Genomic DNA, 16487 nt, shown 5'->3' on the forward strand with positions numbered 1-16487 from the left:
TTGGGAAAAATGGGGATGTTTTCAGTGCAAAGTCATGAACAAATGCACGTTCCAAAATTCAGAGGCTTCACATCCCTGATCGAGGGTCACATTTTTATTCAGACTGGACCATTTGTCTGAGCACCAGTCTCCAAACCTTTGCCAGGTCTGGGAGTTCTGGGAGCGGCGATTTCTAAGGATCAATCATTCATATGCGTCTCTCTTAAACTACAACTCTTCCCAGGTTTTTGTGAACTAGTTCAAATATTACAACAATCTTTACTGGAAAATCTCAAATATTTTGTCTGGAAAAATCAGCAATTCAGGTGTAAAGACAACAGCAGGGAGTGCCCAATTTTACTTCTGTATTTACATTGTAGTCAGTTTCCACTCCTGGCTACAGGCTTGAATTTCCCATCTGGGAATCTCCTAAAGGCCCAGGCGTCATGGAGGAAGCTGCTCCATCTTCATCTTCTCTCCTTATTTGGTTGGTGTCTGGGTACCACAGTAATTATCAGGCCTTTGGATTATCTTCTTGAACTGATCGCCTAAATCGCAGGTCTGGGTTTGATACAGGAGAAGAGAAGTTAGCACAGAGGCACACTGCCCCATATCTCCAAGGGAAAAACCAAATTAGCTTTCAAGATCCCGCAGCTTCTCAGGCCTTCCTTGCCTCCTCCTTTTAAGTTTCTTCAATTCTCTCCCTTGAACTCCCATCATTGGATGCTGTCAGTGAATGCTATTCCAAAAAGATGAATGGGTTTATTTGTTTGTTTCCTCCCCAACATTCATTCCCCTCCTGGCATCAGCCACATGTTTTCTTTGGAAAGCCACCCTTCTCCACTCTCTCAGTCCCTGTGGTCTGTATGTTTGTACCACCTGTATCTAGAGATGAGGTCTGCGACTCAGATCTGGCCAATGAAATCATCACAGTCTCTTGGCCACAGCAATTGTTTCAGATCCAATGAAACACAATGAGAATCTGGATCTCTTTCACACTAGACTTGAATCTGAGAAGATACAAGAAGCTAAGAAAGCTGTCTTGTAATTATCAGGAGATAACGTGGAAAAGAACTGAACAGAAAGAAACCAGGTTCTGCCAACATACTGTGAGACCCTGCTTCTGGCCACACCTAAAGCAAGAATTATTGTTGAGTTTTGGCTAAAGCCAATTTGGGCCAGTTCTTGCAATTGAATGAGTGACTGATACAGGAGCAGTTCTGACCCTCTGTCTTGGGACCTATCATCTGGATGAATTAGGCCTTACTCAGTGCCAGTCAGGTACTCACCTCGAGCAGCATCATGCTCTCTGACACGCAGAGGACCAGATTGCTAAAAAAGAAGAAAACAAGAAATCTCATCACTGGAAGAGAGTGTACACCTCAGATCCTGCTGCATCAGTGGTGAGACTTGTGAGACCTCACCATTTTAATATTAACAGGTGACAGATTAAGACCAAGATTCAGCCATAGAAATATCAAACATGTTTCAATTTTTATGGGCAGTGATTCCATTCATTTAATCATTCATTTCACAGATATTTACTGAGCATTTACAATGTACACCAGGTAATATATTAGGACCTGCAAAGGTACACTCATAATCCTTGCCTTCAAAGGTGGGCCTCTAGATCCCTTACCTATGTTGTGCTGATGGTATTCATTTGAACAGGCCGTAAACGACATGGCAGTCTCTTCTGACAAGATCATAACTTCTAAAACTAGTAGCATTTGAATTAACGTGGGTTTACTGTTTATCCACATTTTCTAGGACACCAAGGAAGCCAGCACAGGCTTTGGTATTAGAGCAGGATTCCAGGCATCTCTTGTTAAGAATGAAATGGGTAAAAATCTTTTTAAGAGCGTGACATGGCAATATCTGTTAACATTATCATGTGCATGCCTGTGGCAGATAAAACACTCACATAAAACAATTACAATAAAAAATGTTTCATTACACATCGCTTTTAGTATTAAAAAAAAAACAAACTGTAAACAACCCAAATGTCCAAGTAGGTACAGACTGAAACAGTGTCTGAGATACAGTATTAGGCGGGGAGAGGGGGAGCGTTGTGTAAAATGTAACCCCTTTTTTGTAATAAATAAACAGGAATGTTAGTAGATGCATGCTTGTTTGCAGCCTGGGGGAAAGATCTGGAAGAATACACACTGAAGCATTAACCTAGTGGGGTGAGATTTCAAGCCATTTTTCATCTCAGTGGGATATATTTCTGTTTGGTTGGGTTATGGAAAAGATGCAGGCAAGCCCCACGAGGGTAGAGCCCTACTGTGGTACCATGATAACCCCAGAACCTAGAATGGGGCCAGGCATAGAACATGGTGAATGCATATTATTTATTTATTTATTTATTTTGTGGTACGCGGGCCTCTCACTGTTGTGGCCTCTCCCACTGCGGAGCACAGGCTCCGGACGTGCAGGCTCAACGGCCATGGCTCATGGGCCCAGCCGCTCCGCGGCACGTGGGATCTTCCTGGACCGGGGCACGAACCCTTGTCCCCTGCATCGGCAGGCGGACTCTCAACCACCGCACCACCAGGGAAGCCCGCGTATTATTTTTTTTAATAAAAAATACAGAAATGTTAAAACACAGAAAGTGAAGTGCCCTGATGTGATTCTAGTTTCCTAATGCACTTTTCCCAGGAGGGCAAATCTGTGTCACAGGGATCCCAAGGCGGCTTCCAGCCTCACCTCCACGTCTCTCGTGTCTGGCGTAAACAAGGTGGGGCTTGCTCTCTTCTCCATATCCTGCAGCTTGATCAGCTTTTCTATCAGGAACATTTTGTCTTTGCCCTCCTGCCAAGAAGGAAAACAAAAACAAAAACATGGAGGATGAATGATGGTGTGGGGCTGGGAAGTAAATGATGGAAAGGTTGATTTTTAGGCAGGTAGGGTCCTGGACATTGGCTTCGCCACCAGGGAAGCCCAGTTTCCTTAATTTTAAAATAGAGGTTAAAGAAATAAATGTGCTCAGGACTTCCCTGGTGGCGCAGTGGTTAAGAATCTGCCTGCCAATGTAGGGACACGGGTTCAAGCCCTGGTCCGGGAAGATTCCACATGCCGCGGAGCCACTAAGCCCGTGCGCCACAACTACTGAAGCCTGCGCGCCTACAGCCCTTGCTCCCCAGCAAGAGAAGCCACCACAATGAGAAGCCCGTGCGCAATGAAGAGTGGCCCCCGCTCGCCGCAATTAGAGAAAAACCCACTCGCAGCAATGAGGACCCAACGCAGCCAAAAATAAATAAATTAAATAAATTAAAACTTGCTAAAAAAGAAGAAAAAAGAAATAAATGTGCTAAACACCACCGCAGGGTTACAAATCAGATATATCCAGAATGTGGGAACGACTACAAGACAAAAGACCTGGTTTCTCCAACAATAAATGGCAAGAGAAGCAGGAAGTGTGAACAGCTACAGATTGAAAGAAATGTAAACAACACATCAACCAAATGCAACGTGTGACACTTTTTCAGATTTTGACTTGAGTAATCCTGCTGTAAAAAGGCAATGCGGGCTTCCCTTGGTGGCGCAGTGGTTGAGTCCGCCTGCCGATGCAGGGGACACGGGTTCATGCCCCGGTCCGGGAAGATCCCACATGCCGCGGAGCGGCTGGGCCAGTGAGCCATGGCCGCTGAGCCTGCGCGTCCGGAACCTGTGCTCCGCAATGGGAGAGGCCACAGCGGTGAGAGGCCCGCGTACCGCAAAAAAAAAAAAAAAGACACTTAATGGGACAGTTGGGGAAATTTGACCATTGACTGACTATAAGATGATAGTAAGGAATTACTAAATTTTCTTTTACGTGTGATGATTGGTACCGTGGTTATGTTTTTTAAAAGGGTGTATCTCTCAGGCATATAGAAGAGTCTACAGATAAAATGATATAAAGGCTAGGATTTTGCTTGAAAATAATCGAGATTTACAGCAAAGAGGTAGTGTAGAGGACATAAGAGTATGCAAAGGTTAATGGTTGTCAGGGCTAGGTGGTGGGAAGGTTCATTGTACTATTCTCTATTTTGGACTGTGTTTGAAAATTTCCATTACAAAATGTTAAAAAGGAGGGGAGAATAACAAAGGGATCCAATGGGACTTACGTTAATGATCTGTTCATGGAGCAGTCTGATCATAATCTTCCTTCCCTCTGTGATCTGCCAGTAAAGGTAAGTGATGATTCTGGAAGAGAAGAAAAGAAAGAATGGCAGGGCTTCCCTGGTGGCGCAGTGGTTGGGAGTGCGCCTGCCGATGCGGGGGACATGGGTTCGTGCCCCGATCCAGGGGGATCCCGCATGCCGCGGAGTGGCTGGGCCCGTAAGCCATGGCCACTGAGCTTGCGCGTCCGGAGCCTGTGCTCTGCAACGGGAGAGGCCACAACAGTGAGAGGCCCGCGTACCGCAAAAAAAAAAAAAACAAAAACAGACCCCCCCCCCCAAAATGATAAGAAGATATTAAATAACTTCTAGAAAAATTCAAGGGCAGAGTCGGGATGACCCAGAACACTGAGCCCCACTGTAGTCTTTGCCTTCCCACCAAACAGCCCTCGGCTGCCCACATGACGTGTAGATGAGGTATTTCCCCCACTAGTTTTCCAAGGGCCCCCACTTACAATACAATGAGGGTGAGGATGAAGAAGAAGTGCACGCTGCTGACAAGGTTCTGGTAGATCCAAACGACCCACAGGTATCTGCGACTTTGACTCAGGGTGTCAATCCACCTGTAGATGGACTCAATGAAGAAGGGCAGACCTCGAAACGGGCCACAGTCAGCTGAAGGTGTCAATCTGATAAAACAAGGGACAGAGAAGCATGTCTAGTGCCAGACTCAGGTATAGTTTATTCTAGAATAGCCCAGTCGTTTCTGGGCTCTGAACATGGAACCAGCAATTCTTACCTGCTCCACCCACATCCCCCTGCAAAGGAAACCCTCTCGCTCATAGCCCCAGCTGGTGTGTTTTGTTTTCATGACCTGCACTCCAAGGACCAGCTCTTGGACAGGGGTATCACCTGATCCAACCGTAACCAATCCAAAGACCAGGCAGAAGGGTCTCAGTGGTATCCTGGCACAAAGAAATGAACTGGGACGATCAGACTCTCTTCCTTAGGAACTTGAACTAAGAAATACAAAGATGGGAGGCTGTAATCTAGGGAAGCTGGAGTTGTGGTAATAATGGCCACATGAAATCAGTTGTTGTGAACAAGCAGAAACTAGAAGGCAACAAGGAACTGGTCAGGAAGAGAGAAAAGAGAGTAAACACGGCGAGAGAGTCAAGGACATCACAGAACAGAAGAGCCTGCCCTGAAGCCGCTGAGACCCTCATGGTTCCAGTTCCACGAGTATCCTAAAAATCAACTCCCTTGTTGTGTGTTCGGTTGCTCATTCATTCTACAAAAGTTTACCGCCCTTGTACTGAGGCAGGAGATAGATGGGCTCCAGGTTAGACATTTACAAGCCAGTTTCCTTTCTATACTTCCAGATAGAAATAACAACAGGAGCAGGGTGAATAGCTGGACTTTGTCTCCAGTGGACACTTTAACAGTAATGGCAGGGGCAGAGAGGAGCTGAGTCCTGCCCAGATAAAGAGAACACATATTTCTGATTCTTGAGGTCACGGAGACTTCCCTGACTACATATGCACAGAAAGACTCCTTGGGGTTAAAAAGGAGGGGGCTCCACCCCATAATAGGTGATGCCAAGCCTCCCACAGGCCTCTGCGCTGGAATCCATCTTGGCTAAAAGTTGTGCAAGAACTGCTCTATATAAATGACCTAACCGCCTCTTTACTGCATTCCTCCTCATTAGGGAGGACACCCACACCCTTTTCTCTCCAGGTGTGTATCTCTGCCTTGCTTCTGTCTTAAATTAAAAAAACTGTTTCCCTGTGTGCTCTCCCACTTGCTGTGCTGTGTCTCTAATAAGCAGCTTTGTACCTGTTTTTACAGTTTTTGCCTCCTTGAAATATTCTTGCTTTCAAACGGGGCAAGAGCCAGGGGAACTTTGCTTCTAGCCTCTAGCCCTCTCTGGTCTAGCAGCTAGGATTCCTGGTTTTCAGCCAGGCTACCCAGGTTCAAGTCCTGGGCAGGGAACTAAGATCCTGCTTCAAACCAACGCTCACTGCTGTCTCCTTGAGATCAGTACCAGGCTCTGTGCTACATACCCTGGAGAGTCCACGGTAAACAAGACAGACATGATACCTGCCCTCCCAGGTTCTAGTGGGAAAGATGGTCAAGCAGTGAGTATGTAATTAAACAAAGATTCAAAGGCATTTCTGACACGAACTAGGGAACGAACAAAGGAAACCACCCTGAGAGAGAGAGAGAGGAGGGGGTTGCTGACAGAAGACGAGGATGGTGGTGAAAGTCAGGTCTTCAAGAGGACTTTTGAGATGAGGGTGGAAGGAAGGCCGCCAAGCAAAGGGACTGGGGAGAGCACTTCAAAGATGTAACCCCATCCCATGTGAGGAGAGGCTCCCAGGGTCCCAGGAACAGACTGAGAGCCTTGAGGCTGGAGTAGGATGGAGCCATGGGGGTGAGGTTGGAGAGGTAAGAGGGAGCCTGACCAGACAGGGCCTGTCAGTTCATTAGAGGAAGTTCTGTTCTGCATGTGGAGAGCTGCCTTCTCCCCAGCTGGGAAGCTGCAGAACTTGGAGGAAGTAAGGAAGCGTGCCGTCAAGACTGGGCACCTGGCGGGTGGTGACCCAACTTGGATATATTGCCTCCCTTGGTTGTAGCAGCATCTGTTGGTTACCAAGGCAACTTGGGTTAAACACTGAATGAAGCGTGTCTTTTTATTCTGACCTGTGGCATCTGGGGCCTTACTGATCCTGCAGAGACTGCCTTTCCCAGGGCTAGCCTACAAAGCATGCCTTTCATATGCAAACCTGAGCCCCCATCCCACCTCCAGCTCCTCTCTCAAGCGCTCACACTCTGGGCCCTGTTCCTCTGCCCCCATCACCCCAGAGTCACATACCAGCCAACTCCAGAGGGTCCCTATACCCCAGAGCCTGCTGAGATTATTCAAACTCACCACTCCTAAGCACGCTAACCCTGCCTTTCCCTTTCCTCCCCACCGAAACCACAATAAAGACTTTTGACCACGTTGACTGCTCTCTGCCTCTGCCTCTGACGGACCCTGGTGCCTCCCCATGTGACCCACCCATGGTGTGATGTGCCCCCTCCCTTTGGGGTCTGTGAGTATAACAAATTATTTTTTCAGTGGTAGTCGTCTCCTGATCTGCTGGCCTCACCATACCTGAAGAATGATAAAACCTATATGTTAAAACACGCACCCACCCCAAGTCTGCCATCTCCTACCTCCAGATGGTGATGGCCAGGGTGCACAGGGCCCCGGTGAAGGATGGGAAAAACAGCAAAAAGATGAAGACAGTCATCATCTGTGAGGCCCGCCAGGCTTTGCTCAGAGGCTGGAAATTCATCATCAGGCTGATCTGAAGAAAGAGAAGCAGTCACTTCCCTTCTGTAGCCGGAGAAGCAGGCCAGAGGGACCCCAGCCAGACACCAGCTCCCTGACACCTTTCCCAGCAGCCCCCACACCCAATTCCAGCCACCACTGGGTCACATGGGACTGAGAAAAGCCGAATGGTTCCACCTTCAGACTGACTCACATTTTTGACGTAAAACATGATGAAAAGAGTCATCATTTGGATAAAGGGCAGCAGAGGGCAGAAGAAGATTCCAATCCTATGAGAGAAAGGGGATGAGTGTCAGAGATCAGGGGAGACACAGGGAATCTGTGCGGAGGGCAGGGAAAGAGGGTGTTATGGGCTGAGTTCTGTCCCTCCGAAACTCATATGTTGAAGTCCTAACCCAGTACCTCAGAATGCTACTGTATTTGGAGATCAGGCCTTTAAGGAGATAATTAAGGTAAAATGAGGCCACTGACCTAACAGACTCATACAGAGGGAAGAAGACCAGGTGAGGACACAGGGAGAAGGCACCATCTACAGGCCAAGGACAGAGGCCTCAGATGAAACCAACCCTGCCAACACCTTGATCTTGCATTTTGAGCCTACAGAATTGTGAGAAAATAAATGTGTGTGGTTTAAGCCACCCGGTCTGTGGCACTTTGTTGTAGCCACCCTAGAAAACTCATACAGAGGGAGCCTGATTCCAACACAGCAAAGCAGGCAAGTCCCACCATACACAGTATCCACAGCTCTGGAAAAGAGATTTTGCACACTGGCATTTTTCACAGAACTAGAACAAAAAATTTCACAATTTGTATGGAAACACAAAAGACCCCGAATAGCCAAAGCAATCTTGAGAACGAAAGAAGGAACTGGAGGAATCAGGCTCCCTGACTTCAGACTATACTACAAAGCTACAGTTATCAAGACGGTATGGTACTGGCACAAAAACAGAAAGATAGATCAATGGAACAGGATAGAAAGCCCAGAGATAAACCCACGCACATATGGTCACCTTATCTTTGACAAAGGAGGCAGAAATGTACAGTGGAGAAAGGACAGCCTCTTCAATAAGTGGTGCTGGGAAAACTGGACAGCTACATGTAAAAGTATGAGATTAGATCACTCCCTAACACCATACACAAAAATAAGCTCAAAATGGATTAAAGACCTAAATGTAAGGCCAGAAACTATCAAACTCTTAGAGGAAAACATAGGCAGAACACTCTATGACATAAATCACAGCAAGGTCCTTTTTGACCCACCTCCTAGAGAAATGGAAATAAAAACAAAAGTAAACAAATGGGACCTAATGAAACTTAAAAGCTTTTGCGCAGCAAAGGAAACCATAAAGAAGACCAAAAGACAACCCTCAGAATGGGAGAAAATATTTGCAAATGAAGCAACTGACAAAGGATTAATCTCCAAAATTTATAAGCAGCTCATGCAGCTTAATAACAGAAAAACAAACAACCCAATCCAAAAATGGGCAGAAGACCTAAATAGACATTTCTCCAAAGAAGATATACAGATTGCCAACAAACACATGAAACAATGCTCAACATCATTAATCATTAGAGAAATGCAAATCAAAACTACAATGAGATATCATCTCACACCGGTCAGAATGGCCATCATCAAAAAATCTAGAAACAATAAATGCTGGAGAGGGTGTGGAGAAAAGGGAACCCTCTTACACTGTTGGTGGGAATGTAAATTGATACAGCCACTGTGGAGAACAGTATGGAGGTTCCTTAAAAAGCTACAAATAGAACTACCATATGACCCAGCAATCCCACTACTGGGCATATACCCTGAGAAAACCATAATTCAAAAAGAGTCATGTACCAAAATGTTCATTGCAGCTCTATTTACAATAGCCCAGAGATGGAAACAACCTAAGTGTCCATCATCGGATGAATGGATAAAGAAGATGTGGCACATATATACAATGGAATATTACTCAGCCATAAAAAGAGACGAAATTGAGCTATTTGTAATGAGGTGGATAGACCTAGAGTCTGTCATACAGAGTGAAGTAAGTCAGAAAGAGAGAGACAAATACCGTATGCTAACACATATATATGGAATTTAAAAAAAAAAATGTCATGAAAAACGTAGGGGTGAAACAAGAATAAAGACACAGACTTACTAGAGAATGGACTTGAGACTATGGGGAGGGGGAAGGGTAAACGGTGACAAAGCGATAAAGAGGCATGGACATATATACACTACCAAACGTAAGGTAGATAGCTAGTGGGAAGCAGCCGCATAGCACAGGGAGATCAGCTCGGTGCTTTGTGACTGCCTGGAGGGGTGGGATAGGGAGGGTGGGAGGGAGGGAGACGCAAGAGGGAAGAGATATGGGAACATATGTATATATATAACTGATTCATTTTGTTGTGAAGCTGAAACTAACATACCATTGTAAAGCAATTATACTCCAATAAAGATGTTTAAAAAAAAAAAAAAAGAGATTTTGCAGAGAACGCTACCCACACAGCCATCAATTAAACCACCAGAGGCCTTCAGCCAGCCCTAATCCAGGTGTCCCACAGGTGGGACATGAATTCCTCCTCCCCCTTTGGCATTCAAGAAGGCCTGAAATCCTGCAGGGACAGGCATTAAACTGCATCGAGTTACTCAGCTCTCCCCAGTGCTTCTGAGGCCAAAAGAAAAAAAAATCTCAGTTTGGTGCTAGAAGGTCCTTAAGTTCTAACGCTTTCCAACCTCCATTTCTTTAAAAAAAGAAGCAGCCTTTAGACTGAGAGCCTTGACAGACAGCAGCATCTAGCTAGATTTTTTTTTTTTTTTTTTTTTTTTTTGCGGTACGCGGGCCTCTCACTGTTGTGGCCTCTCCCGTTGTGGAGCACAGGCTCCAGACGCGCAGGCTCAGCGGCCATGGCTCACGGGCCCAGCTGCTCCATGGCATGTGGGATCTTCCCGGACCGGAGCACAAACCCGTGTCCCCTGCATCGGCAGGCGGACTCTCAACCACTGCACCACCAGGGAAGCCCTAGCTAGAATTTAATGACTTTTTGTGATGGAATTGATTTTATTTTTCAAATTACTTGCAATTTCTGTCAAATGATATGATTTTCCATTGATGATGATAAAGACTCATTAAAAATATATTTAAATTTTAAAAAGGCAAACAATTTAAAAGATAATATTAAGTCAAAAACAGTACAGGTGATAGATAGATATGCCCCAAAAATAGGCAGGCTGGTGTACAAAAGACTAAAGTTTGGGAAACATTTTCCTCACCTCATTTTCTACCATCATCCCTAACATACACTCAATTTGTGTCACTCTATTATCTTCTTTTAAAGCTCATCATCAAAGGCAATATTCTCCTAAAACCCACAGAGATTAAATCTATAATTGCCACAGAGAAAGGAAAAGATATGTGTGTTTCTGATTGTGCTTATTTATGATTTATTAACAAAAACCTTAAAGGCCCAGAATAATGAGCATCTCATTGTAAGCTTTCCCGCCTCGAAGCTAACACTTCCCCTGGGAATCTCTGTCGAATGGTCAATAGTATGAGGGCTCAGCCTCTAGGATTCAAAAACCTGGATACTGAATCAGATGACTTACCCGCATTACTTACTAAACAACAAAAAATTTGAGTGCTCATAAGTACCATACAATCCAGCGATTCCACTTCTGTGTATATATCAAAAAGGATTGAAAACAGAGTCTCAAAGATATATCTGTACACCCATATTCATAGTAGAATTATTCACAATAGCTAAAAAGCATAAGTAACCCTGGTGTCCACTGGCAGATGAATGGATTAACAAAATGTGGTACATACACGCAATGGAATATTATTCAACCTTAAAAAGGAAGGAAATTCTAACTAACACATGCTGTATGGATGAATCTGGAGGACATCATGCTAAGTGAAATAAACGAGTACAAAAAGATAAATTCTATGTGAGTCCACTTATATGAAGTATCTGGACTAGTCAAACTCAAAGAAACAGAAAGTAGAATGCTGGTTGCCAGGGGCTGGAGGGGAGAGGGAATGGGGAGTTGTTGATTAATGGGTACAGAGTTTCAATTTTGCAAGGTGAAAAAGTTCTGGAGATTGGTTACGCAGCACTGTGAATGTACTCAACACTACTGAATTGTACACTTACCAGTGGTTAAGATGGTAAATTTTATGTTATGTGTTTTTTACAACAATTTTTTAAAAAGAGCCCTTAAGGATAACAACAGCCATGTAATATCCCTACTTATAAACATTTCTGAATCAGTTACTCGCTAAGCACTTAATGCATACATTTTCTCATTTAATCGTTACCAAAACCCCGCGAAGTAGGTGCGAGCATCGCCCCCATTTACAGATTAGAAAACCAAGGTTTAGAGAGAGTTTATGTTATTTGCCCAACGGCATCCTGTTCATTGAGATAATGTGAGTAAAAGGCCTTTGTAAACTGCCCAGTTGCCAGTGGGTGACCTGGCAGTGTGCAAATGCATCAGCTAAACTACACAAAGAAAAAGTCCTCACCACCTCCAAAAATAAATTCACTGACATTAGTGAGTTATTTGCAGATAGCCAAATCACCCGGGGCAACTTTAAAGAGCTGGAAAATAAAGCACTTTACAGTTGTATGGCACGTTGGAGATTGCAAAGCAGTTTTCTTGTATCATCTGATTTAATCCTCAACACAATTCAAAGGCAGCTGTTATTATGTGCGTTTGACAGATGAGACTGAGGCTCAGAGAAGCTCAGTGACCTCAGTGAGTAGAAGAGCCAGCCCCAGAATCCAAGTTTATTCAACTCCAAATCCCCTACTTTCAGATTAGCAACCCCCCAAAAGATGGAACCTGGCAATGTAATATGCCATGCAGAATTCTGGCATTAGCTACATCATGTTAAATTAAATAAATAAAAATAGTCACTGGCTATTGGTTTGAGTTTCTAGGTGAGCTTGTCAAAAATTTGATGCAACTAGCTGGCTATCCTCAAAACACACATGCATGCTCACACACACACGTGCACACACACATTCACATGCACGCATACACAATTGCCAAAATTGAGGTGGCAAACCCCAAAGGCTCCAGAGGTCTACCAGGGCCCCACGACCAGGGAGTGAAGCAGATCAAGTGTAAGGCAACTTTCTCTGCCTTTATTTTCCCAGTTCTGTTGCGATATCAATACAAAGTAAAGTTTTCTACCATAAAAAAACTGACAGCATAAGGGCAACAATCAAGGGCAAATCAATACTGGGGAGACAATAGCTCAAGGTGGGTCTGCAGCAAACTGGAACCACTCACCTCAGCTCAAGGCCCAGCCAATTGTTACCATAATGGGAGATGATCTAGATCTTTCCTTTTTTGGCGAGAAGTCAGAAATTTTAAATTTTATGTGAAATCCCCTGATTCTTAAATACTGGTGGTTAATTCAAATTTTTAGAAAAAGCACTGCATCGGACAAGAAAAACATACTTGCAGGCTGGATATGGCCCGGGGCCCTCCAGGTTAGGAATCCCTGCTCTATGTTGATTCTTGGCTGAAGTCCTCATAAAGGAAAAGAACAGTCTGGGACATGAATTCATGGTTCTCAGACTGGCTGGATTTGGTATCACCTATGCAGCTTTGGAAAACCACAGATTCTGGGCATTGCCACCAAAATGCCTAGTCCACAGTCGGGCTGGAACCACGGGGCCAGCCAAAGATTGTCAAAACTTACCACACCAGAGTCTGTGAGTAGATCAGTTCTAGGACATTCCTGGCAATGTCAAACTCCTGTCGGCCAAGACTCGTGATAAGCCGTAGTCCAATGATTCTGTGAAAATGTCATGAGTTTAGTGCCCAAACCATCAACTCCCTCTTTTAAAAGATTCCTCACAATCGAAAAAGGAGGACAAATCCTCACCAGTTTGGAATAAAGTCATAAGTTCCCTTGCAAATTTCTGAAAATTCCAAGTATGAGCATGTTTTTGAAGAAATAATTGAGGGAAAATGGAATTAACACAATGCATTCCAATGGAGGTACTGCTAAAGTGGTTCAAAAAAATTCTAGAGAACATTATTTAAATTATCCCAACTACTATTTAAACAGATAATTAATTATGAATTTAAAATAGGTATTATTTAAATAAGATAATTATTTAAATTATCCCAACTATTATCTTGTTTATACCACCTTTTGCTTGTTAAACCTTATTTTTCAGGGACCAAACTCAGCACTCTCAACCCAAATAAACGAAATTTTTCAGCTTTCAGTTACTGCTATTGAGTTAATGGTGTTTCCCTGTTTTCTAAGTCCACAAGGAGGAGCCCTACGTCCCCATTTATTCTGAAGAAACTTGAGACCACTCTGATTTTTTTTCTTACGGAGGAATTGCCAGTAAAAAACTGTTGTAAAAAATAAACAAAACAACAACAACAACAAAAAACTTCTCCCCTTTATGTCCAGACCCTGGACAGAGGCTGAACTAAAAGCGAGTTTGGGCAAACTGAGTAAGAAATTTGGCTTCCAACCTACCCACTGAGGAAGGAATCAGTATTATGCCATGCCATCTTATCACTAGGGCAATTTGCAAAAATAAGTAAATGTCTGTTAGGAATGAGATGCTCATAATATTATTATAAAATAAATGAATAAATAAAAGAGGACCACACATGGGCCAATGATGACATTGCCCTAATCCTGCACACCTGGAGTCTAAAATAAAAATTCGTGCATTAATTAAATTCAACGAAAGCAATGAGATAAATCTATAGGTACAGGCATGGAAAGATGACAAGGCATACTGACAGAATTAGTAAGAGCAAACTCCATGGCGATTTTGCAGTGTGACCCCATTTTTGTCTTTGAAAATTATATAGTATACACACACACAAAGCAGTGCATAGACAAATCTGGAGGAATATACATAGACTAGAATATTAAAATGGTCTATTGTGGATAAGATTTCAAATGACTCTCTGTTTCTGTGTTTAATTTCTAGAACTTTCTCAGGAGATTGCATAGGGCCAATTGAACTAAATGAACTTTGACAACAGGACTGTCAGGTCAAGATGAAATTTCAGTTAATTCAGAAGAAAACAATATTTCAAAGGACAATAGGCAGACTTAGAACAACATACACTTAGAGTACAGAAGGGACCCACACTTCATGCTCAGCCAGGACTATGGCTCTGGTTACAACGTCAGATATAATTACTCGGAGACAAACAAATATTTACCTCCTCAGGAACTCCCCCAGGAGGGAATCAGTTAAAGAGAACACAAAATCCATGAGAAGGAGCCGGTAGATTTCTTGGCCAATGAGGGTTTCCCAACACTGGAAGGCAAACAAGATTTGGGATGTGGGAGGAGGCTGCTGTCTCCACTTAGTTCCCATCTGTTCCTGGCCCCCTGTGCTCCTAAGAATGTGGCTGGTGGCTTAGTTTGACCGAGTTTTTGTGTGCCCAGAAAAGCAGACCCACTCTCAACAGAAATGCACCTTTAGGGTGAATTTGTTTTCAAGAATGTTTATTCTCTTCCTGTGCTCCTTCTTCCCCCATTAAGGCTTGCCCTCCTCAGGTACCCAAACTTTCCCTTCTCACTAGCTCTCCCCTTTAACATTTTTCTTCTTTGTTCTATGCCTTCTGGATCCCATTTCTTAACCAAGGAGAGCAGGAGGTGTCAATGGCGAATAATGCCTCCACTCCTTTTGCTTATTAACCTTATGAAAAATCAATTAATATCTTCTTGATTAAGAAAGTGGCCTAGAGGTTTAGCAGACCAGCACAAACGGGAAGGTTGAATTAATCAGCTTATGAAACTGGTGGTTAGATACCTCTGTAGGAAGTCAGTGCTATGAGCTGATGGATTGAGAGCTTTTAGATTTGGCTGAATGAGGAAAGTTTCAGGTGTACAGCCCAAGGATGGATGGAAGGATGGATGGAAGAATTGATGGATGATTAGATGAATAGATGGATAAGTAGATGGACAGATGGATGGAAAAATAACATGATATCTGCTCTAATATCATAAGCAGAAGCTCTTGAGAAACTCACTTCCTCCCTGGCGGTCAAAGGCAAGCTTAAGGCAAAACAGCATGGAAATCTCACCTCTTTACCATCCAGGGCCACAATGTTGATCCAATAGTAACAAAGAATTCCAACGATTGATAATTTCAGAAGGATGTTTCTAAAAAACAGAAACGAAAACAACTACCATTACCCTCCACAGCCGTCATCAGTGCTGTTTGCCAATATTTCCTTTGGGGCGTACAGTAGGATGGAAATTCCTGCCCCCCTGTGGTTGAGTGGGGCTATATGGCTAGATCTGGCAAATGAGTTGTGAGCAGAAATGATGTATGTCATTTTGTGTCACTTCTAGACTAGAGCATTTAAATGCCAGTGAGACTCTTCAAGACTCACTGTCTTCCCTCTGGAATGACAATCAGAAGTATTTGAGATGGTTGCTGCAATCTCAGCCTGGACCCCTGAGTGACTAACACGAGCAGAAATCCCCTGCCAACCCACGATGGGCATGTAGCATGGACAAGAAATAAACATTTGTATTCTAGACCACTGAGAGCTCGAGGTGGGGGATATTTGTTACCACAGTTTCACCTCATTTATTCTGACTGATACACCTTCTTTTAGGTATCTCCAAACTGCCTGATTTCATTTCTCACTGTAACAGTAGTACATACACATACTATTCATCAGGTGCTACCATGGACAGTAAACGTGCTAAGCACTTTATCAAACCATCCCTCTTCATCTTTACAACTCTATCATCAGGTAGGTGGTATTTTATGCCTATCTTACCGATGAGGAAACTGAAACGCAGAGAGATGAAATAACTTGTATGAGATCACACTGTTTAGGGGGATGGCAAAGGTTCAAACCGAGGACCCTCTGATTGAACAGCCTGAGGTCTTAAACCCAGTCACTTTGCCTAAATCAATACCTTCTGGTTTTAAGAAGTCTTCAGCCTTGGTGTGTCAAGAATCATGCACCACTAGACCAGTGATTCTCAAAGTGTGGTCCCCAGACCAGCAGTAGCATCTGTAAACTTGTTAGAAAGGCACACTTTCTGGCCCCAACCCGGATC

At 43.8% G+C, this 16487-nt stretch overlaps 1 protein-coding gene across 2 annotated transcripts in view; it reads right to left on the reverse strand.

The window, feature by feature from the left end:
- Positions 1–435: 435 nt before the first annotated feature.
- TMC5 (transmembrane channel like 5) overlaps positions 436–16487 on the reverse strand; it is a 40991-nt gene continuing 24939 nt past the window's right edge. For both annotated transcript variants that reach the window (XM_033840646.2, XM_033840649.2), the window contains 10 exons: positions 15494–15572; positions 14624–14721; positions 13122–13217; positions 7613–7688; positions 7302–7435; positions 4598–4771; positions 4089–4167; positions 2689–2793; positions 1269–1311; positions 436–540 (listed from right to left, as the gene is read on the reverse strand). In XM_033840646.2, coding sequence (XP_033696537.1) covers positions 494–540; positions 1269–1311; positions 2689–2793; positions 4089–4167; positions 4598–4771; positions 7302–7435; positions 7613–7688; positions 13122–13217; positions 14624–14721; positions 15494–15572 — 931 coding nt within the window. In that variant the 3' untranslated portion in view covers positions 436–493. The remainder of the gene's footprint in view (positions 541–1268; positions 1312–2688; positions 2794–4088; positions 4168–4597; positions 4772–7301; positions 7436–7612; positions 7689–13121; positions 13218–14623; positions 14722–15493; positions 15573–16487) is intronic.

Source organism: Tursiops truncatus, chromosome 15 (genome assembly GCF_011762595.2).
Source record: "Tursiops truncatus isolate mTurTru1 chromosome 15, mTurTru1.mat.Y, whole genome shotgun sequence".
NCBI lineage: Eukaryota > Metazoa > Chordata > Mammalia > Artiodactyla > Delphinidae > Tursiops > Tursiops truncatus.